This window comes from Toxorhynchites rutilus, chromosome 3 (assembly GCF_029784135.1).
Source record: "Toxorhynchites rutilus septentrionalis strain SRP chromosome 3, ASM2978413v1, whole genome shotgun sequence".
In the NCBI taxonomy this organism is placed as follows: Eukaryota; Metazoa; Arthropoda; class Insecta; order Diptera; family Culicidae; genus Toxorhynchites; species Toxorhynchites rutilus.
The window spans coordinates 312,986,238-313,008,355 of NC_073746.1; the positions used below are offsets into that span (position 1 = coordinate 312,986,238).

A 22,118-nucleotide genomic window follows, 5' to 3' on the forward strand; every position below is an offset into this window, starting at 1 on the left:
CAATTCATTCGTCTCCGAAACCACAGCTTAAGGTACGGTAATGTGCTCAATAGTGAAATATATGATAGTGAACGATCTGATGACCACCTATGCATTCCCTATCACAGCCATCATTTTGAATGTACGATATGTGTATACGCCGAAAGATGCCCGTTGAACATTTAATAAAGCCTTCAGAAAAAAATCAAGAATCAAGTTTGTAAAAAAAAACGCAAAAACACAACACCAAAGGTTCTTTTCAGAACCCCCAACATGTTCATAAAGAGTAAACAGTAAACTAATACATTTTTCAGGTAGATAGGTAGGTATTCACGTAGGAGAAGAAAATAAAACAATATATTTAAAATATATATTTAGCAAAAGCTGTCCCCTTTGTATAGTCCTACGTCACTCCGGTTATGTCACCGACATTACCCACCCGTCTTTTTTAAAAGACCGATCTTTTCCATTTCGATTTTCGATTATTTGGATCGATCTTTTGTACTCGAGAAAATCGAGAAAATCGATTTTTTTGCTTTCGTCTTTTTTCGATCAGAAAAACTTTTTGTAGATTTGTTTCTCAGTATACATTGATTCCAATCTCACCAAAGACCATCTAACAGTTTTTTTTTCAATGATAATGTCAACATTAGAATCACTTCTTCTACAATTTACTTCCGTAAAAATGCTGACAGCGGTAGCTACTGAGAGGTGGACTGTGGCTCATAGAATCACTGAACTAGATGTTGACATCAATTCCAGGCGAAAGGTTGTTTTTTAGGAATGGCGTCAAGATTGAGAATCGACTTCAATTACATGACAGATGTACGGCACGATTGGCTTTTATGTCAGTTGAGTTCTGAGCAGATACCAGTTGTTGAAATCCTAACAATTATTTTTCGATTAATTTATTCAACAAAACAAAACTCGCTTAGAAGAGATTGGATACTTCTTTAGACACTCAAGGGGAAAAATCGATTTTTTTTTCAAATTACTAGATTATAATAACCCCTTAACACGCCCTCGATTCATGCATTGTGATAGATTATGTTCTCCGTTACAAGTAAATTTAATGACAGTCCTTTTACGTTTGGTATGATGACATCTTGATTTTGAAGTCTGTGACAGGCAAACATATTTCAGTCGGAGCAAAAATGCCCCCGATTTGCATGTATTTGCAATACCAATTTCCCCAGACACCTTGGTTTAGAAGTCTTTATTAGGTAAACACATTTCAGTCGGAACAAAAATACCCCTGTCCTGCATGAATATGCAATGCCAATTTCCTCAGACACCTTGGTTCTAAAGTCTGTGTTGGGGGAAACACTTCTCAGCCGGAGCAAAAATGCCCCCGACTTAAATGTATTTGCAATGCCAATTTCCCTACGCTCCTTGGATTTAAAGTCTGTGTTAGGGAAACACATTTCAGTCGGAAGAAAAATACCCCCGATCTGCATGAGTTTGCAATGCCAACTTCTTCAGACACCTTGATTCTGAAGTCTGTGCTGGGGAAATACATTTCAGTTGGAACAAAAATGCCCCCAACTTGCATGTATTTGCAATGCCAATTTCCCCACGTTCCATGGATTTGAAGTCTGTGTTAGGGAAACACATTTCAGTCGGAACAAAAATACCCCCGACTTTCATGTATATGCAATGCCGATTTCTCTAACGCGAAGTCTGTGTTAGGGAACACATTTCGGTGCGAACAGAAGTCCCCATGCTTTGCGATGCCGATTTCCCCAAGGCTGCTTGATTTAGATGGCTGTGTTTATCTAATGAACACATGAAAAATAACATTTTATTAATTGCGATAGAAGCGTAGAAATATTCCATATTAATTGATGCAAACATCTTTCCGACCCAGTAAGAAATGTTCGAGTTACAAGCATTCGGAATCTTTCATTTTTTCCTGCATGTTCTATGTTAAGGTTTTCATTTTACAAAACCCCCCTTCCCCCCTCTCCGGTTAGACGTAGTCCTACGTCAAAAACACAAATGTAACAAGACATTTAATGCTCTTCTTACTCTGTATAATGAAAACAACATTCGACTCAACCGATGGTCAGATGCATTCCTCAAGTACACAACTGCGAATGTGTAGGTTTGTTGAATATTTGTGGTGTGTGCTGGGGACCCTCTCACCATATAAACAGGCAACGAAATACACAGAAATGTCTTCAACTGCTTAAATCAACTTGTGAGCGAGATTCAAATTTCAGAGTTTAATCAAAATTCCAGCGTAATATGCAATCCTTGTAAAGTTGTACTCCACGTTATGAAATTTCTAGGATATGCTGCTTTTCGCTTTCACGCATAGATGCTCTTCTGTCCCCATTCAAGATGGAGCAATCCCCTTCAAAACTGTTCTGAGAGAAAACATCGTTTCAATTCGTTGAAATTTTGATTTGCTTTTTGTAACGCGTGAGCTTCGACCTTTTCTCACCCCGAGAAACCATCAATTGCTGGAATTTGGAACGCAAATTGCGCGTCATCAAACAAAGTGTTACGATTTTTCTTCTGGTCGATTTCAACGTCGTCGATGATGTTTCCTCTTGGAACAAATTGTGATTGAAAATCACGTTCTCGGAAGGCAGCATTGCTCTCATTCACACTCGCGGTAATACTTTGTTCCTGTGGGGAGTGTCACGAATGTTTAACCAGGATTCGCTGCCATCGGGTTGATTGCTAGTTACAGTCGCATTCTGTGGAGAGAGAAAAAAAAACCCACAGGTGCATTGGGAAAACATCACGATAGCTCTGGCTTTGCCACTATCAATGTCGTGCAACATTGTGTACGAGCGGAAATGTCTCTTTCCTTTGCTGTTTCATTGTTAAAACAATGTACAATCGTGCGGGTGGAACTCTAGCTTGTGTATGTTTGCCCTATAAAGCGAAGCAAACTTGAGCTCTAGGAAACGTTATCCTTATATACACGCAATCACTCCAACGCTTTATTACTCCTCCAGAGGAGATTGTTGCTTCTGCATCGCAAAATAATTCTCGGAAAGTGGATTGTACAGAGTAATCTAAAGCTGCTTTAAGAAATTCTGCGAATCTTTTCCATTATTTATTCGAAAAATTTATTCGCCCATGAATCAGGCCACGAGACATGGCTGCAGTTGTTTATGTTTTTTTTTGCGCTGAACTCCAGCTCAACTTCTGTGGGTGGATAACTTTTACGTAGTTGAGAAAATTCCCCTCGAAGAACAAATCTCTCCTCACAACGTTATAAAAAGTAAAGGAAAAACGCTTCATTTTCCCAATCGAACATAAAGTGGCTGACACATAGTCGGGTACACCCACCCACAGTGTTGGGTGTTCAAGGTGACGAAAGAGAATCATGTTGACACCCTGCTCGGGGAGAAACTGGTTAGATTGATAACGACATGTAGTGTTAGTTTTCCGGTATGGGATGAAAACGGGTTCATATTAACATTGTTTTTGACGTGGGACTACGTCTAACCGGAATATATGGAGAGTAAAATGAAAACCTAAACACAGAACATGCAAGAAAAAATGAAAGATTTCGAATGCTTATAGCTCGAACATTTCGTACTGGATAGGAGAGATGTTTGCATCACTTGATAGGGAATATTTCTACGCATCTATCGCAACTAACAAAATGTTGTTTTTCATTAGATAAACAATTGAATAACTGTAAAATATTAGGCGTTATCTAAACGCCCTAACTGCATCGTTTTGATTGGCCCGATTTACGGTTTCCCTAACACAGCCATCAAAACCAAGCAGCCTAGGGGAAATCGGCATTGCAAATTCATACAAATCGGGGGTATTTTTGTTCCGATTGAAATGTGTTTCCCTAACACAGACTTCAAAACCGAGGTTTCAGGGGAAATCGGCTCTGCGAATAAATGCAAACTGCGAGTACTTTTGTCCTCGCTTGCCTTTGTGCAGAGTGGAATATGTCTGTCCTAACATGATCTTCTAAACTTAGGAACCTGGGAAAATCGTGCAGACACTAGAAGCGAATGAACTTCCCAGTTTCAAGCAAATTCGAGATTCGAGAAGTATGTACACTTTTAGGATGTAAACTTCAGAGGGAAATGTAAAATAAAATAATCGTTTGATAATTTTTTTCTGTCTTTATTGGAAAGATTTTCAGCCTTAGGCTGGTTCATCAAACGTTTGATAATTCTTCCATACATATATTTTGTTCTAGTCATCATACCAAACGAAAAGGTCCGTCATTAAATTTACTTGTAACGAAGAACAATCAATCACAATAAATGAATTGACTTTACACGGCATTTGTCCTTTTTTTTTTCATTCAACAGTGAGTTTCAAATAAATCAAGTGAAGAAAACTATGTATTTATAAACTTGATCTATATTAATAAAAATGATTTGGTGTCCGTTCCTCACGATATAACTCCGGAACGGAGGAACGGATTTAAACAATCAGTATCAGGATTAATGTGTCTTAGTCTGCATCAGGTTTATATGTCAAAAAATAAATTATATACCGCGAGTATAGATTATGAATGATTGACATAGAACTACGTCTTTCAGGAAGGGTGCTAAATTAGAAAACAGGTCACTTTTTTATGGAATAAAGTAAACGTTAATAACTATTTTCACTGTGAACGAATTCCCATGATTTGCATACCAATCGAATCGGAAATTCTCTAAGGTTTGTTTGATATGCTATACATTACAATTCGCTAATCCCTAAACGGTTTAAATTCATGAAAACTGGAAGAATTTCCTTTATTCCCATACATTTGCTCTGCCGATTTGTGTGCTAACCCTAACCGTATTTCGAATGCTTATGACTCGAACATTTTTTGCTTATAACTTGCTTATAACTTTCGAACACAGATCGGAAAAAAGTTTGCATCAATTGATAGGAAATATTTCTACGCGTCTATCACAATTAATAAAATGTTATTTCTCATGAGATGAACCATTGAATAACTGTAAAATAACGCCCTAACTGCCAAGTTTTGATTGGCCCGATTTACGGTTTCCCCAACACAGACTTCAAAATCAATGTGCCTGGGGGAATCCGCTTTGTCAAAACATGCAAGTTGGGAGTATTTTTTTCCCACTGAGCCTGTGTTTCCCTAACACGAATTTCAAAATTAATATGCCTGGGGGAATCCGCTTTGCAAATACAGGCAAGTCGGGGATATTTTTTGATGTTGAGTACTTTTGTACTCGCTTGTCGTTGTGCAGACCGGAATATTGTTCCCCTAAAACGTACTTTTAAACTGAGAAGCCTGGGAAAATCGTCATTTCAGATACTAGAGGTGAATGAGCTTTCGCGGTTCGAGAACTACGTAAACATGAGATGTGCAATAATTTCAGAGGGAAATGTAAAATATAATGATCGTTTGACAATTTGTCCGTTCACATATTTTGGTAGTCTTAGGCATATCAAACGTAAAAGGACGTTCATCAAATTTATTTGTAACGAAGAACATAATCTATTGCAAAAATTTAGATGCATTCTAAAATAATATTCGAAGTGGTAAACAAGTGGATTAATATAATTGCGTAGTTCTACGTCGAAAATATGCGGTCGTGTCCTAGATACAACCGTTACAAATTTTATTATAGAAATAACTTCTGTGGGAACTTAAGTGTTCGAAATTATTTATACCAATATATTAATTGTGGGTGGGACGAAGTTCGCCGGGTCAGCTAGTTAGTTAGCAGAAGAGTATTCTGTTTCAAATGTTGGACATTTTCAGATATCTTATATTGTCAGTCTCCTCCTTCCCAAAAATTGTCACGTGGTATGTTCGACTATAACACTCACTCATTTCCGCCCATAAAACATCATACAGCACCCCCCCCCCCCTCCTCACTGGATGGTAATGATAAACCATTCATTGTTGTTACTAGTTACCCCAGACGTTTAAATCAATAAGTGCGCACTTTTGCCCCCACTATGAGGCAAAAGTACGCATTTGTCATTTTGTATTGAAATAGGGTTTTGTCAAACTACAAACGAAACTCAAGAAATTATTGTACTACGTTTCGAAGGTTATATATATAGTTACAATTTGGTAAGCAAATTGAATTTTATTTGCTTTTATTTCAAAAGTTATTGGCAAGTATGGAAAAGTTCATTCGCTCATTTCTCCACACCTAATTATAAATCATTCTTGTATCTGCTTGTAATAATCATGGCAAAAAGAATGCAGCAAGCAATCGTGAGATTGCACGATGAATCATTTTACACTCCCCGACCATCTTCAGTCTGTACTGATAGTGAACATAACAAAACAAAAAGTGGAAAACAACATTCAATGAATGAATACTCCTTTGGAAACATCGCACGAAACAAAATAACAAGTGAGTCGAAATAGACTGAATCTGCGTGTTTATATGATTTTATTTTCCCTTGTACTCTTTTCCTTGTCAGCATTCAAGTGCACATGAATCCACCATCCTGCTCACCAATAACTTACGTGAATATGGTCTTTTGCGTTGACTTAGATCGTTTCATACTAGAAACAAAAAAATGTCAATGGAAACAACTCGATTTCAATTATCACCCTACTCGATAAGATTACCTTAGCATGGGTTCCCTCTCATTGCTCGATTCCGGGGAATGAGAAAGCGGACTCGCTAGCTAAGGTGGGCGCTTCAGAAGGCACACTTTTTGAAAGGCAAATTACTTATAACGAATTTTTTCACATTCCTCGTCAGGACACACTCGTTAGTTGGCAGCGCATGTGGAGTGAAGATGAGTTCGGTCGTTGGTTACACACGATTATCCCTAAGGTTTCGACGAAAGCTTGGTTTAAGGGATTGAATGTCGGTCGTGATTTCATTCTCGTGATATCTCGGCTTATGTCCAATCACTACAACCTAAACGCGCATCTCTATCGAATTGGGCTCGCAGCAAACAATCTTTGTGATTGTGGCGATGGCTACCACGACATCGAGCATATTGTCTGGTCGTGTATCCGGTTCCATGCTGCTCGCTCTCAGCTCTCTAGAGCACTGAGAGCAAAAGGCAGACAATCGGATATCCCCGTCCGGGATATCTTAGGTAGCCGTGATCCTGATCTTCTGCTTCATCTATACCTGTTCCTCAGGAACGCCGATGTCAACGTTTAATGATTTTTCCTTCGTTGTGTCCCTGTTTCGTATCCCTCCTGTTCGATCTATAAACTTTTACTTAGTCGCAGCAATACATACACACACTCTTTACAGATACACGGGCCAAAGGTTGTGCAGTCCACTGATGAATCAACAAAAGCCAAAGGTTGTACCGCTCATGACAACTCTACACGAGCTGATGATTGCGCCGGCTAGTGACCATTCTATCCTGGATTCCTCGAGAAGACGCACCACGCTAGATATGGGGTACAGACTAGGGGGGCGTTGCTGATTAATGGTCAGCTGCATCCCAATAGGAAGTATCCCGTGTCGGGCACAGGTACAGATCATTGAAGACAGCAACATCACAATTACGAAAACACTTGTAATACTAACCTCGAGCCAACCGCGAGTAATCGGTTACATATTACTAACATAGTTATAAGGCAAACATTGTCGAAATATTGAACTCCCGGCCCCGTCAGGTTGACGCCATATGAGCCTTAATAAAAATATATATTTTGGATAAAAAAAAAAACTATCACCCTATATTTTACTGCCGCGATCGAGGCTCTATGATTGCTATTTGAGTTAAAAACGAATGATTTTACAGAGACACTCGCTGGCTCAAGCAAAAGTTTCCAGTTTGATTCTATCACCATCTAACGTCATTCCGAGAGGCAAATGAGGGAATGAAAAAATTTCTGAGAATAGATGAGCGGAATCGAGACAGTATTTTTCCGTTCTAATCTAAAATGAACTTTGCGAAGAGGATAAGTGAATGTTTTTTGTCTCAAATAAAGTTAGGCATAAACGGAGAATAGAAGGATGAGTTTTATCTGTGAATGAGGGTTGAACGAATTTCGATGCGATTTTGCCCATACCTGGTTATTGGACAACAACAGTAGTGCCCCGCACTACTCTACTCGAAAATTAAACAAGCAAACGAAACCAAATTTGGCATGTGGATATTTTAGAGTGCAATAATTGTTCCTATGATCATTAGACACTCCTCCCCCTCTCTAACACAAATGAAACACAAACTTCTGCATAACTCGAGAACTATTCAAACAAATGGAGCCAAATTTGGGATGTGGGGGTTTTTGGGTACGAGAAATGTTTCTATGATGGTATTACACTCCTCTCTCCTCTGAAATAGAGAGGAGGTCCCATAAAAATACAGTCAACTCTCCCTTACTCGATGTTCTGTATCTCGATATTTTCCCTAACTCGATGGATTTCATGGCACCTTCGATTTTACAAGCATTCTTCTCTCCATAACACGATACCTCCCTAACTCGATGCCTCTCTTACTCGATGTGTTTTGATTCATTTTTCCATGGATTTTCACCTCCCTAACTCGATTGATTTTCGCGTACATGTTTTTGTGCGTTATTACCTCAGATTTCAATTGCCCTTGAAAGTGAAGACAAAGTGTTCGTGTCATCAAACAATTTCTTTTCAAGTATGGAAAACCACGAGAAACCTTTCAAGCGAACAATCAAAACGCTAACCATTGCGCAAGGTTTGAGCATCATCGAGCAGGTCGAAAAATATGGACGGAAGGGGTCTGAAGCTGCAAATAATTTCAGTATTGCACAAAGTGCGGTATCAACACTACTCAAACTAAAGTAAAAATGGAATCGGAATGGAAAATTGTATCTAGACCAAAAGCATATAAGGTTGGTCAGAATCGAGAAGCTGGAGCGGTCAATGAATTTTTGTCTTGTCAAGCTAGACAAAATAATTTACCCCTCTTCTATTCTTCGGGATATGGCTTGAGAATTTGTCCAGAAACTGGGAAATCCTAACTTTAAAGCACAACCAACATGGACGGGACTGATATTCCGCTGGCATAATTAATGTGTCGTGAGCGATGTCGACGGTACAATACCGTTCGATTGCTCAATGTCTTTTAATCATTAGTGCAAAAAGGACCAAAACGTGATTTGCTGTGATCTGATGCCAGATACCAATATACTAGAAAGTGTTGAAAAACCTGAGAAAAACGCTGAAGATAGTAGTTCTATTGAGATGTTAATTCGAACGTTAAATCAAACCTGAAGAATATGTCCGGAATATTGAAATCAACTGAAAATGTTCCTGTGAAACTATTCGAACATTTCTTTGTGATTGAACAGTTCCTGCGTGATCGTTACAATTCAGTTTGAGTAACATACTTAATCAATATTTTCTTCGTTAACCTAGTGCCTCGTGCAGGTCGGACTCGATTATATACAAACTCGATTATATATGATTCGATTATGTAAAATTTAGGACTCGATTGTATACAGTTTGAAAAAAAAGTTTTTTTTTTATAATTCAAATATGAATAGTTTCAAGAAAAAAAATTAACCTTTCAGCATTAAGGTGAAATTTAAGTGGCTTTTTTAAATACAGTGGGTTAAAAATCGCGATTTTTGAAGATTTTGATTGAATCTTCATCAGGAATTGTTTATATCGATATTGCAGCGAAATAAGGAGAGATAGAAGTTGGGCGTCAAAGAACAAATTGTAGAGAGGTTAGAGAGCTTTAATTTAATTGATAGAAACAATCAAGTTTAGTATGAATTTTTAGGATAAAATTAATAATTGCAAATAAAAAAAAAACTTTTAAATTTTCCACTTCAAAAATGTTTAATCCACTAATGTAGATGTTCCACTACTATATCCTGTACTAAATTTTCTCATCTTTCAAATGAAAGCAACAAAATCGGATTACGTAGCATACTTTTCAATGTAGAGTCAGTTTGAGCCAACAGAATCCGAAACAAAGAAAAAGTTCTATAAGTCTGTCATCGTTGAAATTCTAACATATGCGTAGAAGGATTTTTTTCGTGAAATATAACCGTCTATCACCTCCTGAAAGATTCTGGAAAAAATATGTTTTTTATATGAGAAAGGTGTTTTTTCACTTTAAGGGAATGAATCAAAAATTCAAATACATACCATAATTGGGACACTTACCCTAATATATGACAATTTGAGACATAAAAAAAAATTAGGAAAAAATGTTCTGTATCTCGATACCTCCCTAACTCGATGGTCCCTTTGGATATCGAGTTAGGGAGAGTTGACTGTAATACACATATTTCAACCAAACATATTCCAATCAAACAGACAATTGAAAATTTTCGGAAAACTCTGAAGGCAAATGGGAAAATTCGAAAAATTCAATTCGCACATGTTCTACAATCACATATTGACAAACGTTGTTAGTCCATTTAATTTATGTCTCTATTCTATTATATTTTCTGTATCAAACATTTATTCCATGTAACGGAGAAATATGTTATTTGCAAGTGGATGAAAAATCTTGCACTAGAATTGTGTCTGAAAATAATCTGATATTGTTATATCGAGTTTTGGTAAAAGTACTGAACTTTTATAGTAAAAAAATAATTTTAAAAGGTAGATTAGTTGATCAATCAATGAACAGTTCTGCGATTGGACTCATGAACGTTCGCTTAGCAAGAAAACGTGGATGTGATAACGAAAAAATAAATTTCGGGCGGGGCGAAGTTTGCCGGGTCAGCTAGTATCAAATATTATGTCCAAACTGCGTCTGCTAATAACCCATTGATTCCTGTTAACGTGTTTACAATTTATGAGAAAATATTGTTTTCCATGGAAACGCGTTTCCAGAGGCTATTAAAGAGAAAGTACACAGACGTTTCTATAGCATCTTCCGTTGCTACATGCTTTCACCTTTTATCACACTAACAACATCCATCACGGCAAAATTAATTTACACTGAACAACGGCCACATAGTGAGGCTGACGCGATGGTGATGGAAACTTTTCACCTAATACAATGTGTATTATATTCCCCGGACAGGTCGGCTGGCGCATCACCGTTCAGTGGCATGCGGGAAATGTGGCCTGCAAGGTGTTCCTGTTTATGCGCGCGTTCTGTCTTTACCTGAGCTCCAACGTGCTCGTGTGCGTTTCCCTGGACCGGTGCTTCGCTGTGATGTATCCGCTGCGAGTTTCCGCCGCCCGGACGCGGGGCAAGATTATGCTGGGCGGTGCCTGGATAATTGCGTTCGCAAATGCCGTGCCACAGGTGAGTAACGATGCTTGCGAGGGGGAAGTGAGATTAATGGGGGAGTAAACATCTTGCGGAATTATAAATGAAAATGTTGATAGATTTCGACTGACAGTTGAAACATGATTGAATTCTACCCGGAAGACAATCACGTTTTCTTCCAAAAGGATTTGGAAGGCTCATGTCCAGCTGACGTATTGAAACAATCTGTTTCAATAAGTGGGCAGCCATCAATGTGCACTAGCAATTACAAGTGGCCCAGTATTGTGGCAGGGAAAACAAATTCCAAGCAGCAAATATTTATTCACTCCGACCTTATCCCCATCTAGACATATTGGGGCTTGTCACCGACGGAACGAGAAAAACCCATCCAGACACGTACATCATCACTTACTTATTCCGAGTGTAGGCGTCGTGGCTCTCATATGGTATTATGCCTGGCGTGACGGTAATTCAAAACGCCTTATAGAGGCTTAAAGGGAGGCAGATGGTGAGGACGAAAAGGTACACACACATGAGACGGTGGTTTGATTCTGTTTTTCTTCATGGTTGATGTATGTAGATATTGTCACAAATGTCAAACAAATTTGGGCAATTGTTCGATGGCAGGAAGTGAGGGATAGTAAATTCCCTGGAAGAGTCGGAAATGCGAAAGTCAAGTTCTGCAAAGTGGTACAACTGTTGGTTCAGTTGGCATCAGTCACCAATGATACCACAATAAGACGTTCACATGAAAATTCTATCTGAGTTCTGCTGTCTTCCCCTATGATTGTCTGGAATAGAAAGCGCTAAATTTTCGGACGCCAATAATGCTACTTACTTTACCCACAAGAGAAAGAACGGTACTCACAGTATATTCGCTTCTGCTTTAAAATGAACATATCTTATATGTTATGATATGTTAACAACTATTAGGGATATCTTATTTCGGCTAGTAGTCCGTTCCGGGAGCCCGGACCAAACACAGATCCGCTTGTTTGAGGTCTTGATTAATGGTACCTATTTGTTTCGTCTTACTTCGGGCCCAGCGACAATCCGAATATGTTGAGATCCATGTCGGGGCAATGATTGATGTTAACTTTCAAGGGCATCCCTTATTTACGCAATCGTGTTAGTCAACAATATATGCATCCGGCCGGACGTTGAGTATGGAGCGGAATTCGAGAAGATTGATGGAAGGTCCCTTCGTTATGTTTGCGGCTAGTAACGTGCTCAATGTTTGTGGTTGTAGAACTTGAACAGATATGTCTTTGGTTACATCGAATCAGGAGTCATAATGAATAGGACGTCGGCAGCCTGTTTTTTTTTCATATTTGGATTATGCAGAGAATTTGTCCCATGTTACGTTTGCAGTAAAGCTTCCCAGTATGTTATCCTATCCATCAACTTTTCACATTAGTCACATTGTCACATCAGCGACAACACAACGATTTTCCAACAGAATGCGAATGTCAGTTCGAAGAGCTAATTCAACTCTCTCGCATTTTTTTTTTCCAAAACCGTTTATTAATCAGACTAAATTACTTATTAGCTGACGTTTACAGAGTCGAATTTCACCTTAAAATATAACTTATTTTCTATATAATTAAGACCAAAGCCGTTCAATATTATTGAGCAATGTGGTTTGCCCAATATTTTGACGGTGACCCCTAGAGGTCAATATTATTGTACAATAATTTGGTTGGTACAAAAGATTGTACCGTGTGGAAGCGATATTGAAGGTTGGGCAAAATGTTGCACAATCACGAGCACAGACGTACAACCACATTGTTCAAACAGTCCCTGCCGGAATTTCATGAAGTCAACATGTTGAGTTCATGATTTGTGCTGCGTGACGATTGCCGTGGCCGCTAGTCGAAAAAAAAGAAAGAAAAAGGGCTCTCAGACTGGTAGAAAATGGGCCAAACAGTGGTTTGTTGATAGGGAGAAACTAATTGGCTTCAATTTGATATATCGATCATCTGAATCGGTTCAGTAGTTCAAAAGTTAAGGTTTTTTGAAAAAAAAAGTAATTTTTGGAAAAAAGGGGAAAAAGTTGATTTTTCGAACCACCCTAAAATGGAAATGGGAACGCTGATAGAAAAATAGAAAAGTATGAGTCTAATATTTTGCTATAAAAAACAAAACTGCCACTTTTGGCGAAAATCCGAGAAGTACTATATCGGTTTCGCATGGAATGGCTGATATAATATGATCATTCAAATAATCGTGGATGTAGTAAGGGAAAGGAAAAGTTGGGGTAGGAATGTTGAGATTGTTGCAAAGAATACAAAATAAGTGATAAGCCTTTGAATTTGCTTGGATAGTCCATTGATTTATTAGATTCTCAAAATATGTCTAATTATCATCTTCAAATGTTACAATATTTTAGCAGAATAGATTTAATAAAACTTGTTCGGCAAATGATTATTTAATTCGGTTTAAAAACAAATTCATGAGTAACGAGTGGCAATGAAAATGGTCATCTCAAATTTACAAATGGAACTTATTTACTATTGTCGCAACGTCGCCAAGGTTTGAGTCTTCCGAAAACCGTAGAATCACCCAAGTGCATGATATGGAAAAATGGAAAAATGGAAAAAAAAAATGATGCCAAATGTCGTCAAATTGCATGAAAGGTGGATATCTACTGACATCTTGATTTTCGTTGTCATCTAAATCCCAAAATTTGATTTTTGATAATATCCCTTGGGTTATTTAACGGTTTTCAAAAAAACTGAATCAGCATTTTACATGACTTGACAATGAAATCAGCCTGTACCTCGTCCCATGCCTCGGCCACCCAAAACATAGCCTCCCTAATGTTGATTCACTTAACCATGTCATAGAACTCTCCTTGGCATCCAAGAAGCTCACGCATAAGCTTTTGATTGAAGTTTGTCTAGACCAGGGTTTCTCCCAGAGGTCGATTTCGGTATCCCAGGGGTCAACAGAAACGAAAATTGATTTTGAGGGTCAACGGGGGCTGAATATCGAGCCCTATAAAAAAACACAAGTTCTTATTTGAAATATTTAAGATGCTCCATAAGTTGTGTTACGTGAATCACCTTGTTATAAAAATGACCAGGGTTGCCACATTTGATTCTGTAAATTTTAAAGAAAAAATCTGTATATCTGTATTTTTACCAAAAAATCTGTATCAAAAAACTAACGGAAAAATGGAAGGAAACGTTTATTTTCATTTTGAATTTATTATTTTAATGTATGGTTAGCTTAAGTCGTATCAATACAACAAAATAAATGATTAAAAAATGGTTTCACATAATAAATTGTATGATGTTTATGGTTTTGTTGAACTTTGCTTTTCTTCAATTTTCCGTCAATTTCCAATTGATCGATGGGAGGCCGACCGATTTCAGAACTTTGTTTTGATGGCATTGTGGAGCGAGAATATTCACTCAACACACGCTGATGAATGTGGGATTATAAAAAAGTACCCCAAAAACATCCTTAGCAAGAACGGAGAAGTGAGGTGACATTTCATATAGATATTTTTTAATTCTGTATCTTTGCAGAAAATCTGTAATCTATATATACAGATTCTGTATCTGAAATTTGGCGAAAAATCAGTAAAATACAGAATATTCAGTGTATGTGGCAACCCTGAGAATGACTAATATCTTAGTAGAAAATATTATTGCTGCACATTTAAGAAACTAAACAAGACGATGAGTGTGCACCAGATGAAAATAAAAAAAAAGTACAAAAAGTACAGGATGAAAGATCCGGCAAGTAAAAAAACGTGAACAGGTTCGTGCAAGAAAATGTGTCCTACAGGCATGTTTGACATTTCTCTGTATTTCAAACATATACGCGATATAACACGATGGAAATCATCAAACCAAATTCATGTACAAACATGCTCCCAATATTTCACTGTATAACAAGCCTGCCAGCCTTGCGAGTTCATATGCGTTCTGTAATACGTCGGAGCTTGAATGATAATGTACTCAACTTCTAATTTAATTCAAGAAATTACAATGTATTTACATAGCTAAATGAAGTGAACTAGAATAAAGTGATTGTAATTAATTTCCAAAATGCTTGGTCGTCTATGTGCATGGCGTAACACTTTTTTTTTATTCATTCCAGGAAACTTGAGATGGGTCGCGAAGAGGAAAAAATGTTTTTTAAAAGTTATTTATTATAGGCCAACATATTTGCTCTCCAGCTGGACGAGTCTACATTACCCCTCAATGAAGCTCTGTTGTTAGGGTTAGGGATGAAAATATGTGCCAAGAAATTATTTTTGCTACACATATGAAGACTGATACCAGAGGAGAATCGATAGGTTGGGAGAACATTGAGACTGATGGTGCACCATCTATGGTTGATCGTAATCGTGGTTTTACAGCTCACTCAATGTTTCAACTGCGTAATGTACTGGTTACTCATTGCGTGATTCACAGACGGAATTTAGTAGCAAGAAATCTGAGCCCTAGATTTTTTTTTTATCCCATTTATTTATTTAAGGCTCATTAGCATTTCAGCTGTAACAGAGCCGAATTTTAATCGTGTACATGTCACATGGTTATCATATCTATAATTAGCACATTACACATGTTGGCACAGCCGACAAGACTTCGGACCACCGTTTAGCAAACTCGTTTGGAGGTTATTTTGCGTTGCTTTTAAGCTGTAATTTTTATTTGGTTTTAATATCTAATTCATGTTTAATTTATAAATAATTACGTTTTTAGTCCTGCTTGTGTTAGATAATCTGCTGTCCAACTAAAGGTGCTAATATTTATATTTTAACTAGATTTGAACTGTGCTGCTTTTAATTATACGTCCAATGTGTTCCTTTGTGATTTGTTGTTTGTCTGAATGTTTACATGTTATTTTTTAGATATTTTAGTATTCATATGTGTGAGTGAGTGTTTGACAATTGTGTGCTCATGATCTGTCAATCTATTGTTTTTTCGTCTGCAATGTCTTCAGTCACGGGTTCCTGTAACGTTGAATAACCCACTGGTAATTTGTGCTCGGTGCTGTTCGGAACATCCCCCAACCCGTATTGCTGCGAGTTCACTCCAGTTGTACCTGCTACTTCCAGAACTGCCATTTTGACCACTGGGCGATGGATGACTCCCGAAGTTGTCTTCACTACCGCACTGCGTACTCGACCATCTCGACCTGGGGATACTCGTAGTACACGTCCTCGCAGCCACCCGTTACGCAGATGTTCTTCAACTAGGACTACGAGATCCCCCACCTGAATTGGTCGGCAGTCGTTGAACCACTTCGTCCGCTTGGTAATTGTTGGGAGGTACTCCTTCACCCAACGACTCCAGAACTGGTCTAAAAGTTGTTGGCATGTGTTCCAGGTTGAGTATGCTCCCAACTTCTCGTCGTCGATGAAGTGCCTCGTTGGTTTACTCCACTCGTACTCAGCATCAAGAAGCAGTTCGGTGTCAGTGCTTCGTGCGCCTCTGATTCTATTGGTAAATAGGTAAGTGGCCGCGAATTCACGATCGACTCCGCCTCGACCAACAATGTCAAAAACATTTCATCGCTAGGCTTACGAATTGTAGACAACGAAGCCAAAGCACTCTTGATTGACCGGACCATGCGTTCCCAACACCCCCCCATATGCGGTGAAAGCGGAGGGTTGAAGCCAGACTTGTGTACATTTGCTGCAACTCCTTCTTCAACTCGTTGTTTGCACCAACAAAGTTGGTTCCCTGATCGCTAAATATTTCGGCAGGAGCCCCCCTCCTGTCGATGAATCTCCGAATTGCCAGTTTAAAGGACTCCGTGGACAAGCTGTGCGACACCTCTAAATGCACAGCACGTATAGTGAGGCAAGTAAATATCGCCACCCACCGCTTCACATCACTGCGTCCTTGTCTGATTAACATTGGTCCAAAGTAGTCCACGCCAACGAAAGAAAATGGACGAATGTAGGATGTGGTCCGCTCTGGGGGCAAGGGAGCCATCCTAGGTACTGCAGGGACCGCTTTGTAGATCTTACACCATTGGCAAAGTTTTCTGATCTGTCGAAACGCCGCTCTCATTTCTTATACGTGGAATCTCTGACGCATCTCGTTCACTGCTGTCTCTGCGTTCCGATGTTTGAATTGACGATGGTACCAATTTATCAGCAACTGAGTTCCATAGTGGCCTTTCGGAAGGATTACAGGAAACTTGAAGTCTGTTGACAAGTGCTCGGAACTCGAAGCTCTACTGTCCATACGAATGACACTGTGCTTATCCCGGAAAGGTGATAACTTGCGAAGCTTGCTCGTTTTCTCCAAACCTAGTTGCTGTTCCATCGGTAGCTGTTCATTTCTAATGAGTGTGATGATTTCATCTCCGTAAGCCTCTTGCTGGATTTGCTTAAAAATCTCTGACTCTGCCTTTCGTAACTCGTCCTGATTCAACCAATTCGTCGTTCCTGCAGTTTGCTTTTTGACTCTGCGGCGCAGCTTCCAAAGATATCTGAGAACATACGCTACAGCTCGCACCAAGCATTCCCATTTTGAGAACCTTCCGAACACGATCAGCTGCTCAACAAGTGCAATTTGATGGTGAATGTGGATGGGGCGAAGCTCTTCTGGTGTCTCTGTAACACGTAGATCTTGATAGAGAAAAGCTGGTGCTTGGAACCAGCGACTACTGTTGTTGATAGAAGGTCTCTTGCTCCACTTCGTTGCTTCGTCCGCTACGTTCCAACGAGAAGGGATCCATCGCCACTCGTCTACCTGAGAATTCTCAAGAATCTCAGTCACCCGGAAAGCAACAAACTGTCGATATTTTCTCTGGTCTGAACGTATCCACGAAAGTGCGGTGCTGGAGTCGCTCCAAAATACTCTGCGTGTAATAGCTAGGGTGTGGTATTCTTCGACCGATTTGGCAAGTTTCACCCCAAGAACGGCCGCCATTAATTCCAATCTAGGAATCGATATGGGCTTTAGTGGGGCAACCTTTGTCTTCGCTGATACAAGAACGCAGCGAACCGTTTGTTGTTCGATGATCCGAAAATATGTGACAGCGGCAAAGGCCTCCTCACTGGCATCCACGAAAATATGCAGCTCAAGTGAACGATAGATCACACTTGAACTGCCAGGAAAGTAACTCCGGGGTATTTGTATTTGCTCAAGTTGCTGCAACAGGGTCAACCAGCGCTCCCATTGACTAACTAGCTCATCGGGTATACGCTCGTCCCATCCGATTTTCGAACGCCAGATGTTCTGAATGAGCATTTTTTCGTGGACCACAAAAACAGCTACCAAGCCTAAGGGATCAAATATGCTCATCACGATCCGAAGGGTCTGTCTCTTGGTTAGAATGTAATTACCGTGGATCAGCGGTAGCATTTCTTCTCGAAACAACCCTTGGAACACGAAAATATCTGGATCTGGTTTCCAAATCATGCCGAGAACTCGTTCACTAGTAGTTGACTTGGTCGCTGCGAAGTACTTCGACGTTTCCACGTTCCTTTCCCCGACCCGTGTTAGAAGGTCGCTGGAGTTCGAGAGCCAGTTACGGATATGGAAGCCAGCTTTTGAGTGGATTTCCTTCAATTGTTGCGCAATTTGTACCGCCTCCTTCATCGTGTCTACACTGTACAAAAAATCATCCATATAGTGATGTTTTAAGATCGCTTCAGCCGCTTGTGGAAACTGCTTAGAAAATTCTTGAGCGTTTCGATTTTTTATGAATTGTGCTGCGGATGGGGAGCACGTAGATCCAAACGTCGCCACTTTCATTGCGAAAACCTCAAATTGTTTCGACGGATGATCTCTCCAAAGAAACAGCTGCGCCGATCGATCTTCCGGTTGTATCAATATTTGGTGGAACATTTCCGAAATATCCGCTGTGATGGCGACTTGGAATTGTCGGAATGGACAAAGTACAGCGGGAAGCGGAGTAAGGAGATCATGACCAGCTAGTAGATTGGAGTTCAATGACTGACCCTGGACCTTGGCTGCAGCATCCCACACTAAACGTAATTTGTTTGGCTTTCTTGGATTGATTACGACGTTCAACGGTAAGTACCAAGTCCTATTCGTGTCTAATGCGGCTAGTTTCACCTGGCTGAGTTTGTAGGCATATTCTTTGGATTGATACTCCTTCATCTGCTCTCGCAATTTTCGTAAAGCTCTGGTTTGGACGCCAAGCGACGTTCAAGGCACTGGAGTCTTCTTTCCGCCATTGGTTTGCTGTTTGGAAACTGAATATAGTCGTGTTTCCACAGCAAGCCCGTCTGAAATCTCCCCGTAGGTGTTCGAACCGTAGTGCGCTCAAGTATTGCACGTGCACGAATGTCATCGTCGCTTTCTACGAACGGTGAAATTGAACCAACGCTTTCCAAAGCGAAAAAGTCCTTCACGAGATCATGGAGCTCCTGATCGGGCGAACGAGCACAGATGTGAAACTGTAACTGGACCTTAGAATCAGGACCAGCGTTGATGGCTCCATAAACCGTCCAACCTAACCGAGTTTTGGAAGCAATCGGTTCATTTCTGGAACCTTCACGACATTTCAGAGATGTTTTTTAATATGAGTTGTCTAAACCAATTAAAATGGTAGGAACTGCACTTTTATAGTTACGGACTGGTAACCCACGAAGATGAGAAAATTGTTGACTGATTTCCGAATAATTCAGTGACTGAACTGGTAGATTCATTTTTTCAACTGTGTGGATCCTTCTTAATGGATGCCTTTTCGTATGCCCATCACCAGAGATTTCCAGATTAATCAGTTGTGACTCGTTTTCTGTACGCTCGATGTCATTTGTCCACTGAAGACAGAGTGGACTTACGTCGCCTCTCACTCCCAATTCCTTTGCGATGTGGGATTCCACCAGTGTGGTGGATGAACCGTTATCTAGGAACGCATATGTATCAACGACTTTGCCATTTCCATGCAGTGTTACAGGCAGTATCCGGAAAAGGATAGTTGGTTGGAGTTTGCGATGCACAGTAACCATACTAGTTGTCTTCGGAACTTCAACGATCTGTGACACCAGTGGCTTTCCAGGATGAAGAAGTTTATGGTGACGTTCCTCACATCCATTCTCACCGCAAGTGGACGCTTTACACGGAAATTTTCCATGAGATACCAGACAACGGCGGCATAAACGTTGCTCTAGGGCGAGTTTCCATCGGTCGTTCAAGGTCATATTTTGGAAAGTGTAGCAGTCCTTAGCCTTATGCCCTTCCTTTTGGCAGACTGGACATGGCTTCGGTGTAACTCCTTTGTGGTTGACTATGCTGATATTTGACTTATCCTTCGAAATGTCTGTAGCGTGTGCGTTCACGTACAACTTTTCTTTGGGGTTGGGTTTCTCGTGCCTGCTCACGCGATGCTCATCGGCTTCGTAAGTGAAGGTGACGTCACTGACCGCCATTACTATGTCGTCCATATAGCTACCGAACGTAGTGAGATCTACGACTCGTTGTTGTCGCTTGAAGAGGGACCAATTTAATTTTATGTTCGCAGGCAATTTGTTCACCAGTTCCTGTAAAAGCATGGGGTTCGACAGGTGATCGTTAAGCCCAGCTGTTCGAAGATGTCCGCAAAGATTCTTGCAGGCCAGCCCAAAGCTTATCAACGTGTCCAATTTCTCGGGTTTAGGCGTTGGGGTTGCTCGTATCTTAGCTAACAACGAACTGATGATCAAATCTGGACGCCCATACAATGTTCTCAGTGTATCGATGATCGAAGGTACTGACGAGGGAAGCATCAGATAACTCCGGACCGCTTCCAATGCGTTTCCCTTAAGGCAACGTTGAAGACGCATCAAATTCTCTCCATCTGAATATCCACACATCTCTGTAGAATTCTGAAAGCTGCTCAGAAACAACGGCCACTCGACTGGATCGCCCGAAAAGATAGGAAGTTCTCTGGGAACGACTTGTCTGGCAGAGAGTTGTTGTGAACTGGGACCACACAATAACTGTCTCGAAACGGTGGCGGGATTGGAAATAGGTGCGATAACCATCGGTGAAACGATTGGTGATAAACAAGCGGACACTGTATTCGCGGAGGGGGGTGGAATGCGATGCTGCGGAGTACTCATAAGCGACGGAACGAACGACAAGGCAGGGGGGGTTTGGCATGGACCGGTCGAAGTGGGAGGTGCATTATAATTTATTGATTCAACTGGCATTGTACACGGCGGGGTTTTATCGAAAATTGAAATGCTTGTTGTATTCGTTAACACACCTCTCTTGATAGTTTCTACTGGCTTTGAGCACGTCTGACTTACCGAACTGCTAACAAGTTTATTACCCTTGTACTTTGGAAACTCATACTCAGGAATTCTGTTGCTAACAATCTGCGATGCCGACAGATTGGGTGCTGTGACTGGTAGTGTGTGTATGGCTCTTTCGCCAGCTGCAGCTGTAGACCATCCATTCGTTTTCGCAGCTCAAACAGTTGCTGCATCAGATCATCGGGATGCTGCGTTGCAGAGATAGAAAAATCCACCTGGTGATTCTGCCAGAACGGGTAGTTGTCTAATCCTCCAATGGCTTCACTTTGTAAACCACTAGCGTTGGTTGTGTTGGAAAGCTGCATACCCATATTGCGAGGAACAGACACTCGAGTATTGGCTGGAGCTATATTGTTGCATACGGTACTGACTGGATTAAGAACGGTGGGCTGCAACTGCACATTTTGTGCGGTGAGCTCGGATGTGATTGGCATCACTTGCGGTGCTGGTACTGAAAGGATTTGTTTCGGTAGGGTTCCGGTCCGAGACGGAATACTAGTGGGGATTGGTAACCCGGTACTGACACTCGTAGTCGGGACTAACTGCTGAACCCATTCCTGTATCCTTTGTGTACTGCGACGCGATCGACGACTTCTGACACTCCCGTTTTCCTCTTCGTCCAGTTGAGCTTGGAGAACATCGTACTTTTTGGCGAGATACCTTTTCTCCACCTCCTTTTCCTCCTCCAGATGTTGAAGCTCAAGCACTGCTCTGGCTCTGGCACTCGCTGTTGATCGACTGGATCTTGAGCTTGCGACACTTGGGAGCTGTACAGCCGGCGGGATGCAGGCCG

General features: G+C 40.4%; 1 protein-coding gene across 4 annotated transcripts in view; it reads left to right on the forward strand.

The window, feature by feature from the left end:
* The window catches only part of LOC129772804 (adipokinetic hormone/corazonin-related peptide receptor variant I-like), a 345,849-nt gene that overhangs the window by 201,207 nt on the left and 122,524 nt on the right, over nucleotides 1–22,118 (forward strand). For all 4 annotated transcript variants that reach the window (XM_055776278.1, XM_055776280.1, XM_055776281.1 and 1 more), the window contains one exon: nucleotides 10,894–11,121. In XM_055776278.1, the coding sequence (XP_055632253.1) occupies nucleotides 10,894–11,121 (228 nt within the window). The remainder of the gene's footprint in view (nucleotides 1–10,893; nucleotides 11,122–22,118) is intronic.